Source organism: Emydura macquarii, unplaced genomic scaffold (genome assembly GCF_026122565.2).
Source record: "Emydura macquarii macquarii isolate MOO-44397 ecotype Brisbane River unplaced genomic scaffold, CSIRO-AGI_Emac_v2 contig_3517, whole genome shotgun sequence".
In the NCBI taxonomy this organism is placed as follows: Eukaryota; Metazoa; Chordata; order Testudines; family Chelidae; genus Emydura; species Emydura macquarii.
In genome coordinates, this window is record NW_027133654.1 from 8,507,438 (window position 1) to 8,523,969 (window position 16,532).

The following is a 16,532-nucleotide window of genomic DNA, read 5'->3' on the forward strand; positions in this document are numbered from 1 at the left end:
TTATATGCTGTTATAAAAGAGTTGGGTAATGGAAAGATAAGGTTTTTTTTTTCTTTTAGTTGTATTTTGCACAGAGATAGAACTAAAATTGTTTGAGTAGTGGTTTGCATACCGATCAATGAGAATTCTTCTGTTAGTGTGAGTACTGGGGTTAGTAACAGAATTGTTTATGTATCCTTTGCTTGTGATATCTATAGTTCTCAATGTTTTGTTTATTTTTAGTGATGTGTGGAAAGGCATGGTGTGTCCTGTTTTGAATCACGTTTGCAATCTTAACAATTAATAAATTTTTGTCTGAAATACACCATGTGGTTCTGTCTACAGTAAGCTAGAAACTGTGTTACCCAAACTGGTTTTATACATAGTTTAAAACTGGTTTAGACTAAGTTGAACGGGGTCAAACTATCTTTAAAGCAAATTTAGCAACAGCTTCAGTTTTAAACTCTGTGTGTTTTTTAAACAGTAAACTCAACAACAACAAAACAATACAGGTAGCACAATTCCCAGCCCAGAGCAGATGAAGCTAATAGAGGGTATTGTGAGATTAAAGACCATACGGCACTCTGATGCTATGTTTAATGACTTTATCGACTCACGGTAGGCAGAAATAGGTCTTCAGGAGGGTTTGAATGAAGATAAGATAATAGTGTATTAGTTAAAAACAGGTGTTGCATGCCCAAGAGCTGTATGGAAAAAGCTACTCTCTCCATCTCTAATTTCTAATGTGATCATGTAATTAAAGACTGTATCATAATGCATACACACAAGGGATCTGAATTAAGGCTGACCAGACTCCGCATGCGACATCCCCACAGAGCAACCAAGCTTGCTTCCTTCAGCCTATGGGTACAAGGGCAAAGCTGGACTTTCTCTGTAATGGCTGCCCTACGTCAGGGGAAAGGGGTGCACTAGAACTGAGAACAGGGAGCCTGTATCTCCAGTGCTAACAGTGACTCCCCTGTTGGCACAAAGACAGCATGGAGAGGGAACGCAGATGATTATTCAAACACGGAGAGGACAAATGCTGGACAGGAGGGAGGGACAGGACTAGACTGGGACAAGAAGTCTGGTGAGCCTGGGACTCGGGGGCGGGAAAGGATGAGAACTGTGACTGGCTTGGCTGGGACTGGGATCCAGGGTAGGAGGAAAGGCTAGGAATGGCAGGGGAAGGGAGACTGCTCTGGGTGTGGAGAGGAGGAAAGACTGGAAGTTAGGGGAAGATTTGGACTCAGATAGTGAGTTGTTAGGCAAAGAGTTGGGGAAAAGAAGCCTGAGGACTGGGACTGGATAGGTAAGGGGAATGGGACTGGGACAAGAAGCCGGGATGGGGAAGAGACAAGAGCATTTGCCCCTCCAGAGCCTGAAATGGAACCCAACATTGTTGAATCTTACCATTCCTCTACAGTCAGCAAGTATCTGTGAAACCCACTGGCAAAATGTATGTCTCATTCCCCTAGTGCTGTTCCACACAGAGGATGACAACCTGCTATTGCTATCAGATATGTCATTAGCTCAAGTAGTAGAGCTGTGAATGGTGAAATTAAAGGTTCCAACTCTGCTGATGACCCAGGAGGGTGTCAATATGACGTCACATGATAGAAGTTTTGTCGTTTTTAGGGGGTTTTTTTAAACTAGGAAATTACAAACACACACTATGTTAAAAGAACATCATCAAGTTGCAAAGTCAAGCACTCAAAAGTTAGGAAATATGGAACTTTAATTCTGCCTCCCCGCCACTTCTGCAGATGCATTTTGAGTGTTTAATTACATGATCTCATACTGTTTTTTCACAGGCCCCCTCACTGATTTCTCTTGTAAACCTATTTTACAGATACATAGGAAATATGACCACATTGGAGAATTTGTTATAATAGTCCCCTCAGAGTGTTATAACATGGTTTGTTTTCACCTCTGTAGAAAAGGCCAAACTGGGTTATAACAACGCTGCTTGCCTTTAGATTTTAACATTGAGCATGTGCTCAAGTACTGTTCTCAATCGTGGCATGATTTAGGATCTGAAACTACAGGCATTAGCTAGACACATGTTTTTACATGATCCTATGCTGTTATTGTAGAATACATTTTGCAATAAGATCCCTGTGTAGCTGGACCCTGAATTACATGCTTCCTGGAATAGAATCATCATGACAGATGGTCAGTTTTGATTCTGTTTATAGCCAAGTTACTCAGCAAGGTCGTATGTTTTAGCCACATCCATACAGGCCATGCCAAACCATTTATTTGTGGGTTTATCTACCCTGTGCCCACAGAAAAGCAATTGAATTTATTTTTTAATTTTTTTAACCAATCACTTCACCAAACTTCTTCAGAAAGCAAAATTAAAAATGTACAAGAAACTCAGGGTTACACTACTATACTGCAGCCCCAAGAAAATATTTAGTCTGTTTTGGATGATTCTCCTTCTTCCTATGTTTGGTTCCTCCAAACTCCACACAGATGGCTTCTGGCTCTAACAACATTTTCCCTCCGTGTAATGTCACCACAACCTGTTTCCCACCAGGGGCACTGATCTTTGCTTCTTTTAAATGTCTCTTCTGTTAAATCAACGGGTGTTGTTGGTGAGTGATTTACGGTCAACTCTTACTAAGAAAGAGCACAGCTTTCTTTAGATCTTAACATTAAGCATGTGCTCAAGTGCTTTTCTCGATTGTGGCATTGGTTAGGACCCAAAACTAAAGGCATTAGCTAGACACTTCTATGCTACTGTGATGGGTTACTGAAAATAACGAAAACTTTCTAAAACAATTCAACTGAGACCAAACATGAGAAGTTTCAGCCCAAAGAAGAATTTTTCAAAAAGTTACAAGAAAATGAAAACACCAGGTCATAATGGAACTCTATGTAACTTGTAGGTTTAGCTTCTTCTAATACTAACACACAAATCTCATTGATACAATGGAGTTTTGCCATTGATTACTATGGGTGTATGATCATGCCCATAATGTACAAATTACATGGTGTATGTTTAGGGAAAAAACATTCATATACCTTTGGCAGTGCCCATTCCAGTTCTTTTATATACTGATTTTTTTACCTGATGGTTGGGCCTCAGATCCATAAAAGTAAGGCTGAGGGGCTCGCCACTGGAATCCCCTGTTCTGACTATGACATGGCGGAACAAAAGAAGTTCTGTTTTCTTGCTGGAAGCTACGTCCTCTTCCTCCTCCTCGTAATTCTAAGGAACAATATTTACTGTTTTATACTGATTTATATACACAATTTTATGAACAAAAGATACATCATATTCAGCATTTTTGGTGATAACATTATATAAGAGACATAACACAATATTAATGTGCAAAAACTAATTAGCACGCTTCCTCTCATAGTTAGCAAAATTAACTATGGTTCTGTGCATGTACTCATAGCTCAATTTCTATCCACATTCATCCTGGTTACAAGGCTGTGCAAGACTGTTTACAAACCATGCTGAAACTTTATTATGGTGGTATTCAACAGCACAGTTTGGGTTAGCACAGCTATTTAAAAAAATTCCTTGTCCATATTGGATCCTTAAATCATATTGGAAACATTTAAAAATGATTCCTCAAGCCATGGTAGATGCTAACATGGTTTGATGATACATTGATGAGAGGTTTTTGTAGGGACTCCTTAATGCAGTTTCATGCATCCTTTGTCTTGTATCTCCAGGATGAGGTCTTAGAAAAGCATGTACCCACAAATGCCAAACAATGTGGCAATGGAACAAAGAGATATACTGATAAAAAAACCCAAAGCAGTCAATATAGAGGCCATGACATAAATCTTAAGACTCCATCCACTTAAAGGTTATCAAGAAGCTTCCATCCACTTACATAAACAAAACAAAGGGTGGGGATGGAAAGTAAGGATTCTTCTTCCATTTGTGTGTAAATACGATGAAAAGCTTGAGACTGGATTAAATCTTTCCTCTTGTTGTGTGAACAACAAATAAAACCAAGAGAACCAAGCCCATTTCTATTATCTGCACTTCATCAACAGATAGGCACAAAAACTAAGTAATTGTTCGGTAACAGTATTTTAAAATACATCAATTGCCATTGAAACTGATGCCAACTCGTAAACTTTAATCTGAGAATAATTACAGAGCATTTTTGAAGCATCAGCATTCACAGACTGAATTGTGAAAAAATACAAATGTGTGCTAAAAACTCTTCAATGTTGCTACCCTGAAGAACACTTCCTGAAAGCAGAATGGGAAATCCTGAGTCATCTAATTGTTACAGAACAAAAATAGGTTTGGTCACTAAGTACAAGAATAGAGATTATTCTGACAGTAATCATTATTATATTTATTGTATACATATATTTTATTAGCTGTGTAACTGGATGGAAATATTATTTCACTTACGTCTGGGAAATCATGAAATTTTCTTAAATAAGGATGCTTTAACTGAAATTCTTCCTTCATTTAGTGTCAGTAAGTTCTCCCAGGATTCACTTAATTGATAAATTGCCTGAGAAAATTGTTGAAAAGTAATAGATATCATCAATATAGTGGCTTTACTGGTAAAATTAACATGATGCCAACCTGCGATATATCCTTTCCCTCGTTGTCTACTTTGAATTGTTCTGTTCCTCCCCATGCAAGCCTTGCAAATGAGTGATTTCAGATTCTGGAACTGTGTGCGCAAAGATCCCTGCAGACAATAGGCTGAAATCAATGATTGTGGTAGATTCTTTTTTTCTTTTCAAGAATAACACCACTATAACATCTAAACAGCAATCAAAAGAATTTGGCTTGTCCTTCCTCGTAGTATCTTTTGGTTTGTCTTTTTCAAGAACCAAAGCTAAAAATATTCCACAATGAAAGAGGATTCTTGGGGGGCAGGAAAGGTGTGTTTGTTTTCCCCTTTTCTTAGTAAAGTTTACTTTTCTTGCTCCACTCATTTCTGTAAATCACTTTGCATCCCTTTCTATTACACTGTCTTGCCTCTGCAGACAGACCTAACAGAGGCCTAATTTAAATTTAATTTATAAAAAATCCGTAAGCTTTGTTTTTCATCTGTAACAGAAGCCCAAGTCTTAGCCTTCCATTGCTATCCATAATGGCTGTAGACACCACATAGGGCTTGTCTACACAAAATTGCAACAAAATAACTCAATTGGTTTTAATTTCCACCTTTTGCTATTCTGGTGTAAGTCTCTGTGTGGACTGACCCTTAGAATGTTCAGAAAGTTGTTAAACAGTGCTATGACTGGATCAGATCAAGTATCTCTAGTATAGTGTACTCAAAGCTGCTTCTTGTACTTAATTACATCTTTATGATCAAAACAACTCTGACATTGCATCTTCTAACTCACTGAAGTTACATGGTTCCACTCCAAAGCACCAGTGAAGAAGTGATACCTAGGAGTTAGAGGTAGAGAGCAACAGTGAAAGGAACAACTTTTGCATCTTTTCAATATCAAAACATCATCTCTAGACTAACTTTTCTGACTACAATGCTGTAGCTCTCAGTAGTTCAGATTTATGATGCTCATGGGAAGATTACTAAGACATAAGTACTGAAAGATCTTGGCTCTCAGCACTACATCAAGCTGTGCCAGAAAACAAGTACCAATTGTATCTATAAAGCTAACTTTATAATAGCAACAACAACCAATCCCATAAGTTTGTTCTGTTGCCAATTTCCACAGCTAAACTGGCATCTCTAGGGAATGGTTTCAAAAACAGATCCTTGCCTTTCAAACTGAAAAGTTAGAAAACTATTTTATTAGTCTGGGAGCTCTCTCTGCCATATATGTAGCATAAAATCCTAACTAAAAAAAGAAATAGATATTCAAACTACTCTAAAAATTCCAGAGTCTAGACTGACTTTTTCCACAACAGAACTGTTCACTTGGGGAATGTTTAGACTAGGATAAAAAGTTGTTTTTTTAAAACCCTCTGTAGACATGTTAGTTGGTCAAGATGAATCTTCAGCTCTCTTCTAGGGTTCACCTCAAACAGCTAACGTGTTGAAATACAACTGCTGGGGGGTTAAAATGTTAGTTAAAACATAATAGTTAACGTGTTTTAAAAAATCTAACCTTCTATCCTGCTCTAGATATTCTTTGCAAGAGTCATCATCAACTTGGTATCTACTCAGTTTCTCAAAAGAAAAACGTTAGTTAACAAGTTGTTTCAGATCCTCCACCTGTCTGACTTTCTGCCAACTTTTTGTGGTTTTACATTTACATTTCCCTATTTAATTAATTTATTTATTTACTTATTTTTGTAATTCCCCATTGCTGTGGGAAAGGTCCACACAAACAACAGAAGAAACTATTGGAATAATCCAAAATAAATCCATTGAAATAAAAAGATAGATTCTTATTGACTTCAATGACATTTAGATAAGGCTGGGCAGATCCAACCCTGCAACTGACTCAGCTTGGGCAAATCCCTATGCCTGCACTGGACCATGCTTAAAACAGGTGGGGTCCACCCAGGGAATCAGTTCCACCACTGGGGCCTAATCAGCTACAAAGGAAAAACAGTGAAACTGACTACACACAAATGCTGTCAAATGTACTAAGTAAGCAAACTGAAAAACAGTAAAACAATTTCTCTCTATAATATCTTACAGTTATTGTCATTTTACAAGATACTTGTAATAACATTAGGTAAAACATTTCAAAGAGAAGTGTGATTTTTAAGTGCATGTTGGATAAAATTTTCAAAAGCACCTAAATGCTTTAGGAGTTGAAGTCCCATACTCAAAAGTGACAGGCACTTAGGAGTCAAAGTTAACTAACTTTCAGTATTGAGATTTATCCTCACAAGTGCGTAAATCACTTCTGAAAATGGGATTTGGGCTCTTAAATAACTTTGTAAATCTGACCCTAAATAATTTAAGTGCCTAAAGATGCAGATCAGCAAATACTAGGCTTTTCAAAAGCACCTACTGTCTAACTCCCATGGATTCCAATAAGAGTTAGGTGCCTCAATGCTTTTGGAAATCCTACTAGGTGCCTGTCGGCAATCTTTAGGCACCAATACACCTTTGAAAATCTGGCCCTGAGGCACTTTTTAAAATTTTATCCACTAAGTTCCTTTAAGGAACCTTTATGAATTCCTCTGAAATGTTTATGATAGAAGTTCTCAGAAACATTTTAGTATCAGAAACTGCAACACGTTTTGTAATTCTCGTTATTTTAAACAGATGACCAATTTTGTATGTTATTATTGTTTTTGAAGCAGCAAAAAACTGTAATAAAAGTAAAATTGTAACCTCTCCAAATAGCCTCAACATTAATTTTACTTTTAATGGGGGCCATAGGTAGGAGAGGTGGGCTGAGGAGGGTTGAGGAGGGGAAAAGGATGAAATGAGACCAATGAAACCTCCATTTTAAAATAAAAAAATGTTTGTAGTTGATGGGTACGATTTTTCAAGTAAGAATGTATGACTTTCAAAAGGGATGTAGGTACTTACGTTGTCCTCCAAAAGCTCCTCCAAAGAACACCCTCTGTGTGACTGCTGATATTTCTCTTGAAAAAGTTTTCCATCAAACACCTTCCAGGGCATCAAATCATCCATACTCAATGGAAAGCCACAAGCACTATTGGCCATAATCAAAGTTGTAAGCCCACGAATGAAGAGAGAACCAAGCTGTGCAGCTCTGGGATCAACCTGGGTAAGCTGTTCAAATTAAAAACACAGACACCAGGGGATCTAAGTGAACTGCTGAGTGATGATTCCACCATAACACAAACAATTCCCAGCACAGGCTACTTCTGCACCAAACAATAAGAATGATTCTTGATGCTGGCTCTACGGGAACTCTGACATTGCTGTCACCTACCCCCACAGGGGCTAACGAGCTTTGTAACATTCTTCATGTTTATTTGCATATTGAGGTTTTTACTGATTGAAGTAAAAGAATTTGTGAAATTTGTTTACAAGAAATTAGCAGCTCAATACCACACTCAAGTTTTAAAAAATTGATACACTTAAAACAAAAATTGTTTCAATGAAAGACCAAAGAAATGAGTGAAGTTAATTATAATCTCTATAATACTCCTTCAACATTAGCGGTTCCTCCCAGGAATTCTTTTAGGGTAATTTAAAACATTAACTGAAATGATGGATCGATTTATAAACTTTCCATAATTCGGTCAAATGGAAATGTTATCACACTTGATGGAGACCGTACAAGCTATAAGATTTGAAGGAACAGGGTTAATTGTGTTCAAACTGTAGAAATATTTTAAACACTATAAGACTTCCTCTGCCAGCAGTCCAAAGGTCAAATAATTTCTCTTCAATGTGGATTTCTTCAGAAGAAATACTGGAATGGTAGAGACATCATCTAAGAAATACAAAATAGACCTAAAACTTTGCAGCCAGGATAAACTTGTGGTGAGCGATTTAACCTCCTGCCGTGCCAGAGTACAAAAGTCATACAAGCTCCGGAGCCTGCAAGGGGAGAATTCCCCCAATATAGGCATTGCATAGGCAAGTTTGAGGCTGTCTTCTGAGCAATGCCACTCCCACAGACCCTGGTACAGGAGTCTGACAGGGGCAGGAGGGCTTCATTCTTGGCAATGCCACCACTGATAGAACAGCCCATGGTGGTTGCCATAACTTAAAGCAAATTGTCCGGGCTGCATAAGTTACACCAGGGTCTGCACTGGTTCCCAGAGCAGCCAAGAATAGGGAGGGCAGAAAGGTGGCTTAAAGCCACGTTTGTCTGCTCTCCCTTCCACAGGGCCAAGAGCTCTCTGTTTACGGTGCAACACAAAATCTCACCCATTATCACTAGCAATAAGAACATCTTACATCTTGAAGAATCCCAAAGAGATTCAGAAACTATGTACACACAGTTCCTCTGAAAGGAACACACCTACAGAGTGAAGAGTGGTAGCTAACAGCATAGACACTGCACCGCATTAGATTTTGGCCCAGAGACAGCAAAGCAAAACCAAAAAGGCATGGTGAACTCTTTACTGGTCACTTGGAGCAAACCAGACCTCAGTTTTTAAGGTCTCATCCAAAGGATCAACACACAGTAAAGTATAAGGAACATCATGTATCTAGTTCCCTAGGGTGAAGAATTTCTAATTCATCTATATTATTATTCACTAAACTGAAGGATGTTGTGTAATTCAATTAGATGAAATAGGAGTTTATCCCACTCTAATACCATACTCAAGAGGGAGAAAAAAAACCAAACCCGGATCATTTAGAACTTAAGTTGTCTCAGTGATATGTCAACGAGACAAATGTAGTATTTTTGAATTATATATAATTGTGTCATCTTCAAAATGAAACCTGCTCAGTTTGTGATTATGAAATAAGACTTACTAAAAGGGAATACAAACAAAGGGAAAACATTGACAGGGATCTTCAGAACTCCCTCTGGGTTCAACATAATTCCAGCTGGGGGAACCTCTCAAAATCCCACTATCCTTCAACAAGCTTTAAATACAATTATTTTGAATTACAGTATGTTAAGTGTGAGCATAAATCAAGTTCCTAGGACCCTAGTTATAAACAGAATGGGAATATTGAACCAAATGAGCAGAATCCCAAAGGCTGACATTGTACATTATGCTCCAACCAACTTCAATAGCATTACCAACATTTATAATTACACATGCCTTTCACTATTGTTGTTTATTAATTATAGATTAATGCAAACAAGAAAGATACAGTATATTTCAGACTGAGAATTCTGAAATGCTACCTTTCTCTAGCGGACTTCTGAGTACTTATGTTCAGGAATTTAGTTGTAGAAAACAAAAACTTTCACAAAGCACAATGAAAATAGCCTTCAATAAACTAAATAGATTAAAGAAGAAAACTTCCTGTTTAGACCCAAACAGGACAGTTTTAACTTGCTGAACTCAAAACAGTAGTAAATGCTGTCTTATGTTAGGGACAATTTGGCATCTTCTTACTCAACAGATCTGCTCCTGTGTGGATTCTGGTTCATATCTGCTTAATTTACTTATCAAAATATGTTGTTACTAATTTTTACTCCTATTAGTATTGAAGAGCTAAAACAGCTATTAGGGAATACTATTAGTACAGTGTGTGAGCTGGATTCCATTTTGGCTCATGTCTCATCGACAGAATAGATATTTAAGGCCTTGATCCTGCAAAGTGTTATGCATGTGTTGACTTTAGGCATGTGAGCAGTTCCATTGTCTTCAATGTGACTACCCATGTGAGTAAAAGTTAAGCATGTGCACAAATGTTTACAGGATTGGGGCATAAATTTAAATTGGATATTCTTTATGACTGTTGATACACAAGTCAGAAAGAGCACAGAATGACTGAGGTTCCAGGCTGAGTTTTCAGCACTCACTGTTAGAATAAAAATCTTCACCTCACAATTCTATGTATATGTATGTTCATTTTCCAGAGTATAACCACACTTTTGTAAACAAAGGTTTGAGGATATGTCCCCACCATCACTGGTATACAAATTTTGCCATGATACCAAAAGCATTATTGATCAACTACAATTTTCCCATTGTTCTCACTCTAAACCAGCAGTTTACAGTCTTAGTAATAAGAAAGTATCGTATATTAAAGTAAAGGAGATCTTTATTGTATGAGGATTTTATGTCTGAGATTTTTTTAAAAATAAAGTTTCTGAACTAAAATGGGGTACCTGCAGCAGATTTATTGTTTTTCTAGTGTGGTTCATTCAAATTCATTGCTCTCAAAGAACTAATCTTTTCCTTCCCTTAATCCAACTCCTTTTTTGTCTGTTTTATAGACATGGAGAAGAGAATAAAATGAGACATTCACTAATGTGAAGACTATGAGCAAATGTACATAACAATGTATTGCACCAGCAGCAGTGAATCATTATTTATTATTAATTATTATTATTTGTGTTACCATAGTGCCTAAGAGTCTCATGGACCAGGACCCTATTGTACTGAACAAAAAGACAGTCCCTGCCCCTCAAAGCTTACAAGCTAAATCCAGTGATTAGGGTAGAGAGACTCAGACTTTAAGGCCAGAAGGGACCATCATGTTCATATAGTTTGACTTCCTGCATATTGCAGGCCACAGTACATCACCCACCCACTCCTGTAGTAGACCTAACACCTCTGGCTGAGTTACTGAAGTCCTCACATCTTGATTTTAAGACTGTGTTATATAGAATCCACCATTTACTCAAGTTCAAACCAGCAAGTGATCCATGCCTTATGCTGCAGAGGAAGGCGAAAACCCCCCAGGATCTCTGCCAATCTGACATGGGGAAAAATTCCTTTTTGACCCCAAATATGGCCATCAGTTAGACCCTGAGCATGTTGGCAAGACTGGGAAAGAATTCTCTGTAGTAACTCAGAGTCCAGTCATGTCATCCCCTCCATAAACTTATCAAGCTCAATCTTGAAGCCAGTTAGATTTTTTGCTCTGACTGCTCCCTGTAGAAGACTGTTCCAGAACTTCACCACTCTAATGGTTAGAAACCTTCATCTAATTTCAAGCCTAAACTTGTTTATGGACAGTTTATAGTCATTTGTTCTTGTGTCCACATTGGCACTAAACTTAAATAACTCCTCTCCCTTCCTTGTATTTATCCCTCTGATGTATTTATAGAGTGCAATCATATTTCCCCCTCAGCCTTCTTTTGGTTAGGCTAAACAACTCAAACTCTTTGAATCTCCTCTCATAAGGTAGGTTTTTCTTTCCTTGGATCATCCTAGTAGCCCTTCTCTGCACCTGTTCCAGTTTTAATTAACCTTTCCTAAACATGGGAGACCAGAACTGTACACAGTATTCCAGATAAGGTCTCACAGTGGCTTGTATAATGGTATTAAAACTTCTGTATCCCTACTGGAAATACCTCACCTGATGCATCCTAGGATTACATTATCCTTTTACATGGCCCCATCACATTGGCAGCTCACAGACATCCTGTGATTGACCATTACACCCAGGTCTTTCTCCTCCTCTGTCACTTCCAATTGATACGTTCCCCGTTTTAACAAAAATTGTTGTTGTTAGTCCCTAAATATATGACTTTGCACTATTAAATTTCATCCCATTTCTATAACTCCAGTTTTCAAGACTGCTCAAATCTTCTTGTATGATATTCCGGTCCTTCTCCATAGTAGCAATACCTCTCAACATTATGCCATCCACAAATTTTATTAGCACATTCCCACTGGCTGTGCCAAGATCAGTAATGAAAATGTTAAACAACACTGGTCACAAGACTGATCCTTGAGGAACTCCACTAATAATCTCCCTCCAGCCTGACAGTTCACCTCTCAGCATGACTCATTGTAGTCTCCCCTTTAACCAGTTCCTTACTACCCTTTGAGCCACATATTAATCCCCATCTTCTCCAATTTAACTAATAATTTCCCATCTAGAACTGTATCAAATGCTTTACTGAAATCTAGGTAGATTAGACCTACTGCATTTCCTTTTTCTAGAAAATCAGTTATCTTCTCAAAGAAAGATCAGGTGGCACTACCTACCTTTTGCAAAACCATGTTGTATTTTATCCTAATTATTGTTTACCTCTATGTCCTTAACTACTCTCTCTTTCAAAACTTGCTTTAAGACCTTGAATACAGCTGAGGTCAAACTAAAGGGCCTGTAGTTTCCTGGTTCATTCCTCCCCTCCCCCGTTCCTAAATATAGGCACTATTTGCAATTCTCCAGTTCATAGGATACAATCCCTGAGTTTATGGATTCATTACAAATTCTTGCTATTGGGCTTGCAATTTCATGTGCCAGTTCCTTTAAGATTCTTAGATGAAGATTATCCAGGCCTGCTGATTTGGTCCCATTAAGCTGTTTGAGTTTGGCTTCCACCTTGGATGTGGTCATTTCTACTTCCATATCCTTCTCCTCATTAGCCATCCTGCCAATGCTTCCAAGCACCTCATTACCCTTCTTAACAAGTAAGGCAAAGCACTCGCTGAGACGCTGAGACATACCTAGATTATCTTTAATCTTCATCCATCCTCAATGCTTCGCAGTCCCACTTGTTCTTTCCTTGTTTTCTTTTTATTTATATGGCTGAAGAACCTTTTACTATTAAGTTTTAATTTCCTTTGCAAGATCCAACTCTGCTTGGCTTTTGGCAGTTCTCACTTTTCCCCTATACCTTCTGACCTCAAAGAGGTAGCAGTCCTTGGTGATCCATCCCTCTTCCATTCCTTGTAGGCTTTCAGCTTTCTCTTAATAACCAGTTTGAGATGACTGTTCATTCAGTATAGTCAGCAATCTTTCAGTACAATTTTTCCCTCTTCTTTGAGATGCAGGCTTCAGACTGTTCTGCAACTTTGACTCAAAGTAATTTACAAGCTTCCTTCACATTCAGATCCTTGAGTTCTTCAGTTCAGTCAACTTCCCTAATAAATTCCCTTAATTTCTTAAAGTGTGCCCTTTTGAAATCAAGGATCTTAGCTGCAGACCTATTTTTGTTTATCCTTTGATTTAATTTAAACTGAATTAGCTCATGATCACTAAAAGCCAAGGGTGTCCTCTACAACCAGTTATTACATGAAGTCCTTGCTGCTTACCAATCTTCTTGGTTTGGTGACTATTTGGCAAAAAAAAAGAAGTGCCTGCTATCACCTCCAGAAATATCTGGGCTCTATCATTATTAGTTGTCTTCCAATCTATATCTGGGAAACTAAAGTCTCCCACAATCACACAATTCCCAATAGTAATTACTTCATTAAAATATTAAAGAAGTCTCTATCCATATGCAAATTGGATCCTGGGGGTCTGTAGCAGGTCCCAAGCACTATCCTAGTGAAACCAGTATTACCTTTCTTCCCTGAAGTGATTTTGACCAAAACAGATGTCCTTTTATCCATTCCATCACTTCTAATTTCTTTGCCATCTACCTTGTCACAAATATCCAGTGCTACTCTACCACCTTTACCTTTATTTCTGCCTTTCCTGAACAGCACATACCTTTCAATACCTATATTTCAGTTATGGGTACTATTCCATTATGTTTCTGTTATCCCTATAATACCTGGTTTCACTTCCTGCACCAGTAGCACTAGTTCCTCCATTTTGTTCCTCAGGTGCCTTACTTTGGTATACAGACATCTTAGTTGGTTCTATTCAACTTCGCTCAGATTCCTCGCCCACTTAGGTACTGTCATTTTACTGCCAGTATCATCTACTTGACTGTCTCATTGGTATTGGCATTACCTTTCCTCTTGATATCCATTTTCCTACATTCTGTTTCTTTTTCCATTGCTGTATCCTCTCTTATTTGATTTTCCTCCCACACAATATTAGAATCAGTCATAGAGATTACATGAGCATCTCCCAATCATCTCCCCTGAATTCCTAGTTTAAAGCCCTTTCAATCAGTTGTGCCAACCGTCATCACAGAAGTCTATTTTCCTCCCTACTCCGGTGGGTCCAGCCCATGACAACAGTGCTCTGTTCATGAATGCCTCCCAGTGGTCGAACATTCCAAAACCCTACTTATAGCACCACTGCCTGACCCATCTGTTGATCATCATAATCTTGTCTCACCTTCATTCTCCTCCTCGAGGGACAGGCAGAATCCCACTGAAGATCACCTGGGCCTCCATTTCTTTAAGTGTCTTCCCCAGCCTGGCATAGTCTTCCTTAAGGCATCCCAGCAAGAATCTAGCAGTATCATTTGTTCCCACGTGAAGGACAATAAGTGGATTCTTTCCTGCTCCCATTAGTATCCTCTTCAGTCTCAGGTCCACATCCCGGATCTCAGTTCCCAGCAGACAGCACACCCTTCTGTTCATTGGATCAGCCCTGGTGACAGGCTTGGCTACTTTTCTTAATAAGGAGTCTCCAATCATGTAGTCCTGCCTCTTCCTAGTGTTGGTGTGATTCTTTGGCTTTCCTCTTCTGCTCTTTCTGGCTTCAAGTCTTCTTGTCTTCTGTTCTCATTTGCAATCTTCTGAGAGTCATCCTGTATTGTCTTGGGGCTCTGAACTCTGGCTGTCTACACTGTCTCTTTCCCTTTTCTTGTATGACTAGCCACTCTTCTCTTCTCCCTTGCTCTACCATCTTCTGTTACTGCCTGTCTCTCCCCTTCATTCTCCAACTCAATGAACCTGTTCCTTAACTCTATTTTTCCTTCACTAGCTAGTGTTTTCCTCTGCCTTGTTCTCATAGCAACATGCTTCCACTGGCCACTTTCTTCATTAAGCAGTCTACTCTCACAGTTCTCTGGTCCAGAATGATTCTGCAAGTCTTGAGGTTTCCCTTCAGCCTCTTCTCTCCTCCTGCCCATCATCTGCTCAAATCCCCTTCAAAACTCAACTGTAGTTTGTAGCTGCATCTCCAAACCATCGATCTTCTCTTCCATAAGATCTATCAGGTAACACTTCAGACAAATGAAACACCTGACAGGCATCCTCTCCAGAATAACATACATCCTGCAGCTTCCACTTCCAGTCATCTTCATGGTCTCTTCCATGCCTCGGGTCACTACCACTGCTGCCTCTGCAGTTGTCATAGCCTTCCCATCTAAGCGCTTGTTCACTGGAACAGGGGCTTGCTCTCTTCTCCTCCAACAGATCTCCACTCAAACTCCCCTGTTTTCAGCTCTGTTTGTTGGCTTCTGTGCCATTGCTCCTGATATTTGGCTCTCCAGACGTCCAAATTCTATTTCCAGTTCTGCAACTGTGACATTTGGCAAGTCACACAGTGCTTCAGTTAACCCATGCCCAAATGTATACAACTAATACCCATCCTTCTCAGAAGGATGTTGTGAGAATCAGCATCTGTAAAATGCTTTGAGACCCCTGAATTAATGGTGCTGCAATATTACCTACTTGATAAAACTAGAGATTGATTTTTCAATATTTAAAAGATTAATAACTAATAACTAAGATTTTGGATTTCATAGTCAAAGTTGAAAGCAGACTCAGAGATTACATCAGGAAAAACCCTCCAGTTTTAAATTTATTTTTCAATATTATAAATCTTGCATGTCACTGTATGTAGAGGACAACAACTAAAGGAACTTTGTGTCAGCAGTTTGGGAATGAAGAACCATCATCACTACTGATAGCAGTGTTGACAGTCTCAGCAGAGGCACCAAGAATTGCACAGTTATCAAGTTTGCAGATGACACAAAAATCAGAGGAGTGATAAAATTTGCATATGACAAAATTGGAGGAGTTGAAAACTATGTGGAGGACCGATCACTGATACAAAGCAATCTGAATTGCTTCATAAGATGTGCTCAAGCAAACACCACATGTTTTAATATGGATACATTTATGTACCTAGGAACAAAGAATGTAGGCCATAATCACACAGTGGAGGACTCTATCCTGGGAAGTATTGACTGAAAAAAATGTGGGGGTCATGGTTAAAGATGTAAATAATGTTTTTAAAAGTATCCATTTAAACTATTGAAATTATATTGATTAATCATTTAACCGATATAATTTTAATAGTTAATAGTTGGGCATAACTAATAGTTGAACGGCAGCAGCTGCTGGAATCTGGAGAGAGGTCCCTATTCCCCACATTTACAAACATGCTCTAGGAATTATTTTGGGGAAGTTCTATGGCCTACATTAT

At 38.6% G+C, this 16,532-nt stretch overlaps 1 protein-coding gene across 4 annotated transcripts in view; it reads right to left on the reverse strand.

Moving 5' to 3' along the window:
- Positions 1 to 16,532, reverse strand: part of FAM120B (family with sequence similarity 120 member B) — an 84,551-nt gene that overhangs the window by 12,383 nt on the left and 55,636 nt on the right. For all 4 annotated transcript variants that reach the window (XM_067535866.1, XM_067535868.1, XM_067535867.1 and 1 more), the window contains exons 7-9: positions 7,440 to 7,646; positions 4,553 to 4,661; positions 3,056 to 3,196 (exon numbers count right to left, since the gene is read on the reverse strand). In XM_067535866.1, the coding sequence (XP_067391967.1) occupies positions 3,056 to 3,196; positions 4,553 to 4,661; positions 7,440 to 7,646 (457 nt within the window). The remainder of the gene's footprint in view (positions 1 to 3,055; positions 3,197 to 4,552; positions 4,662 to 7,439; positions 7,647 to 16,532) is intronic.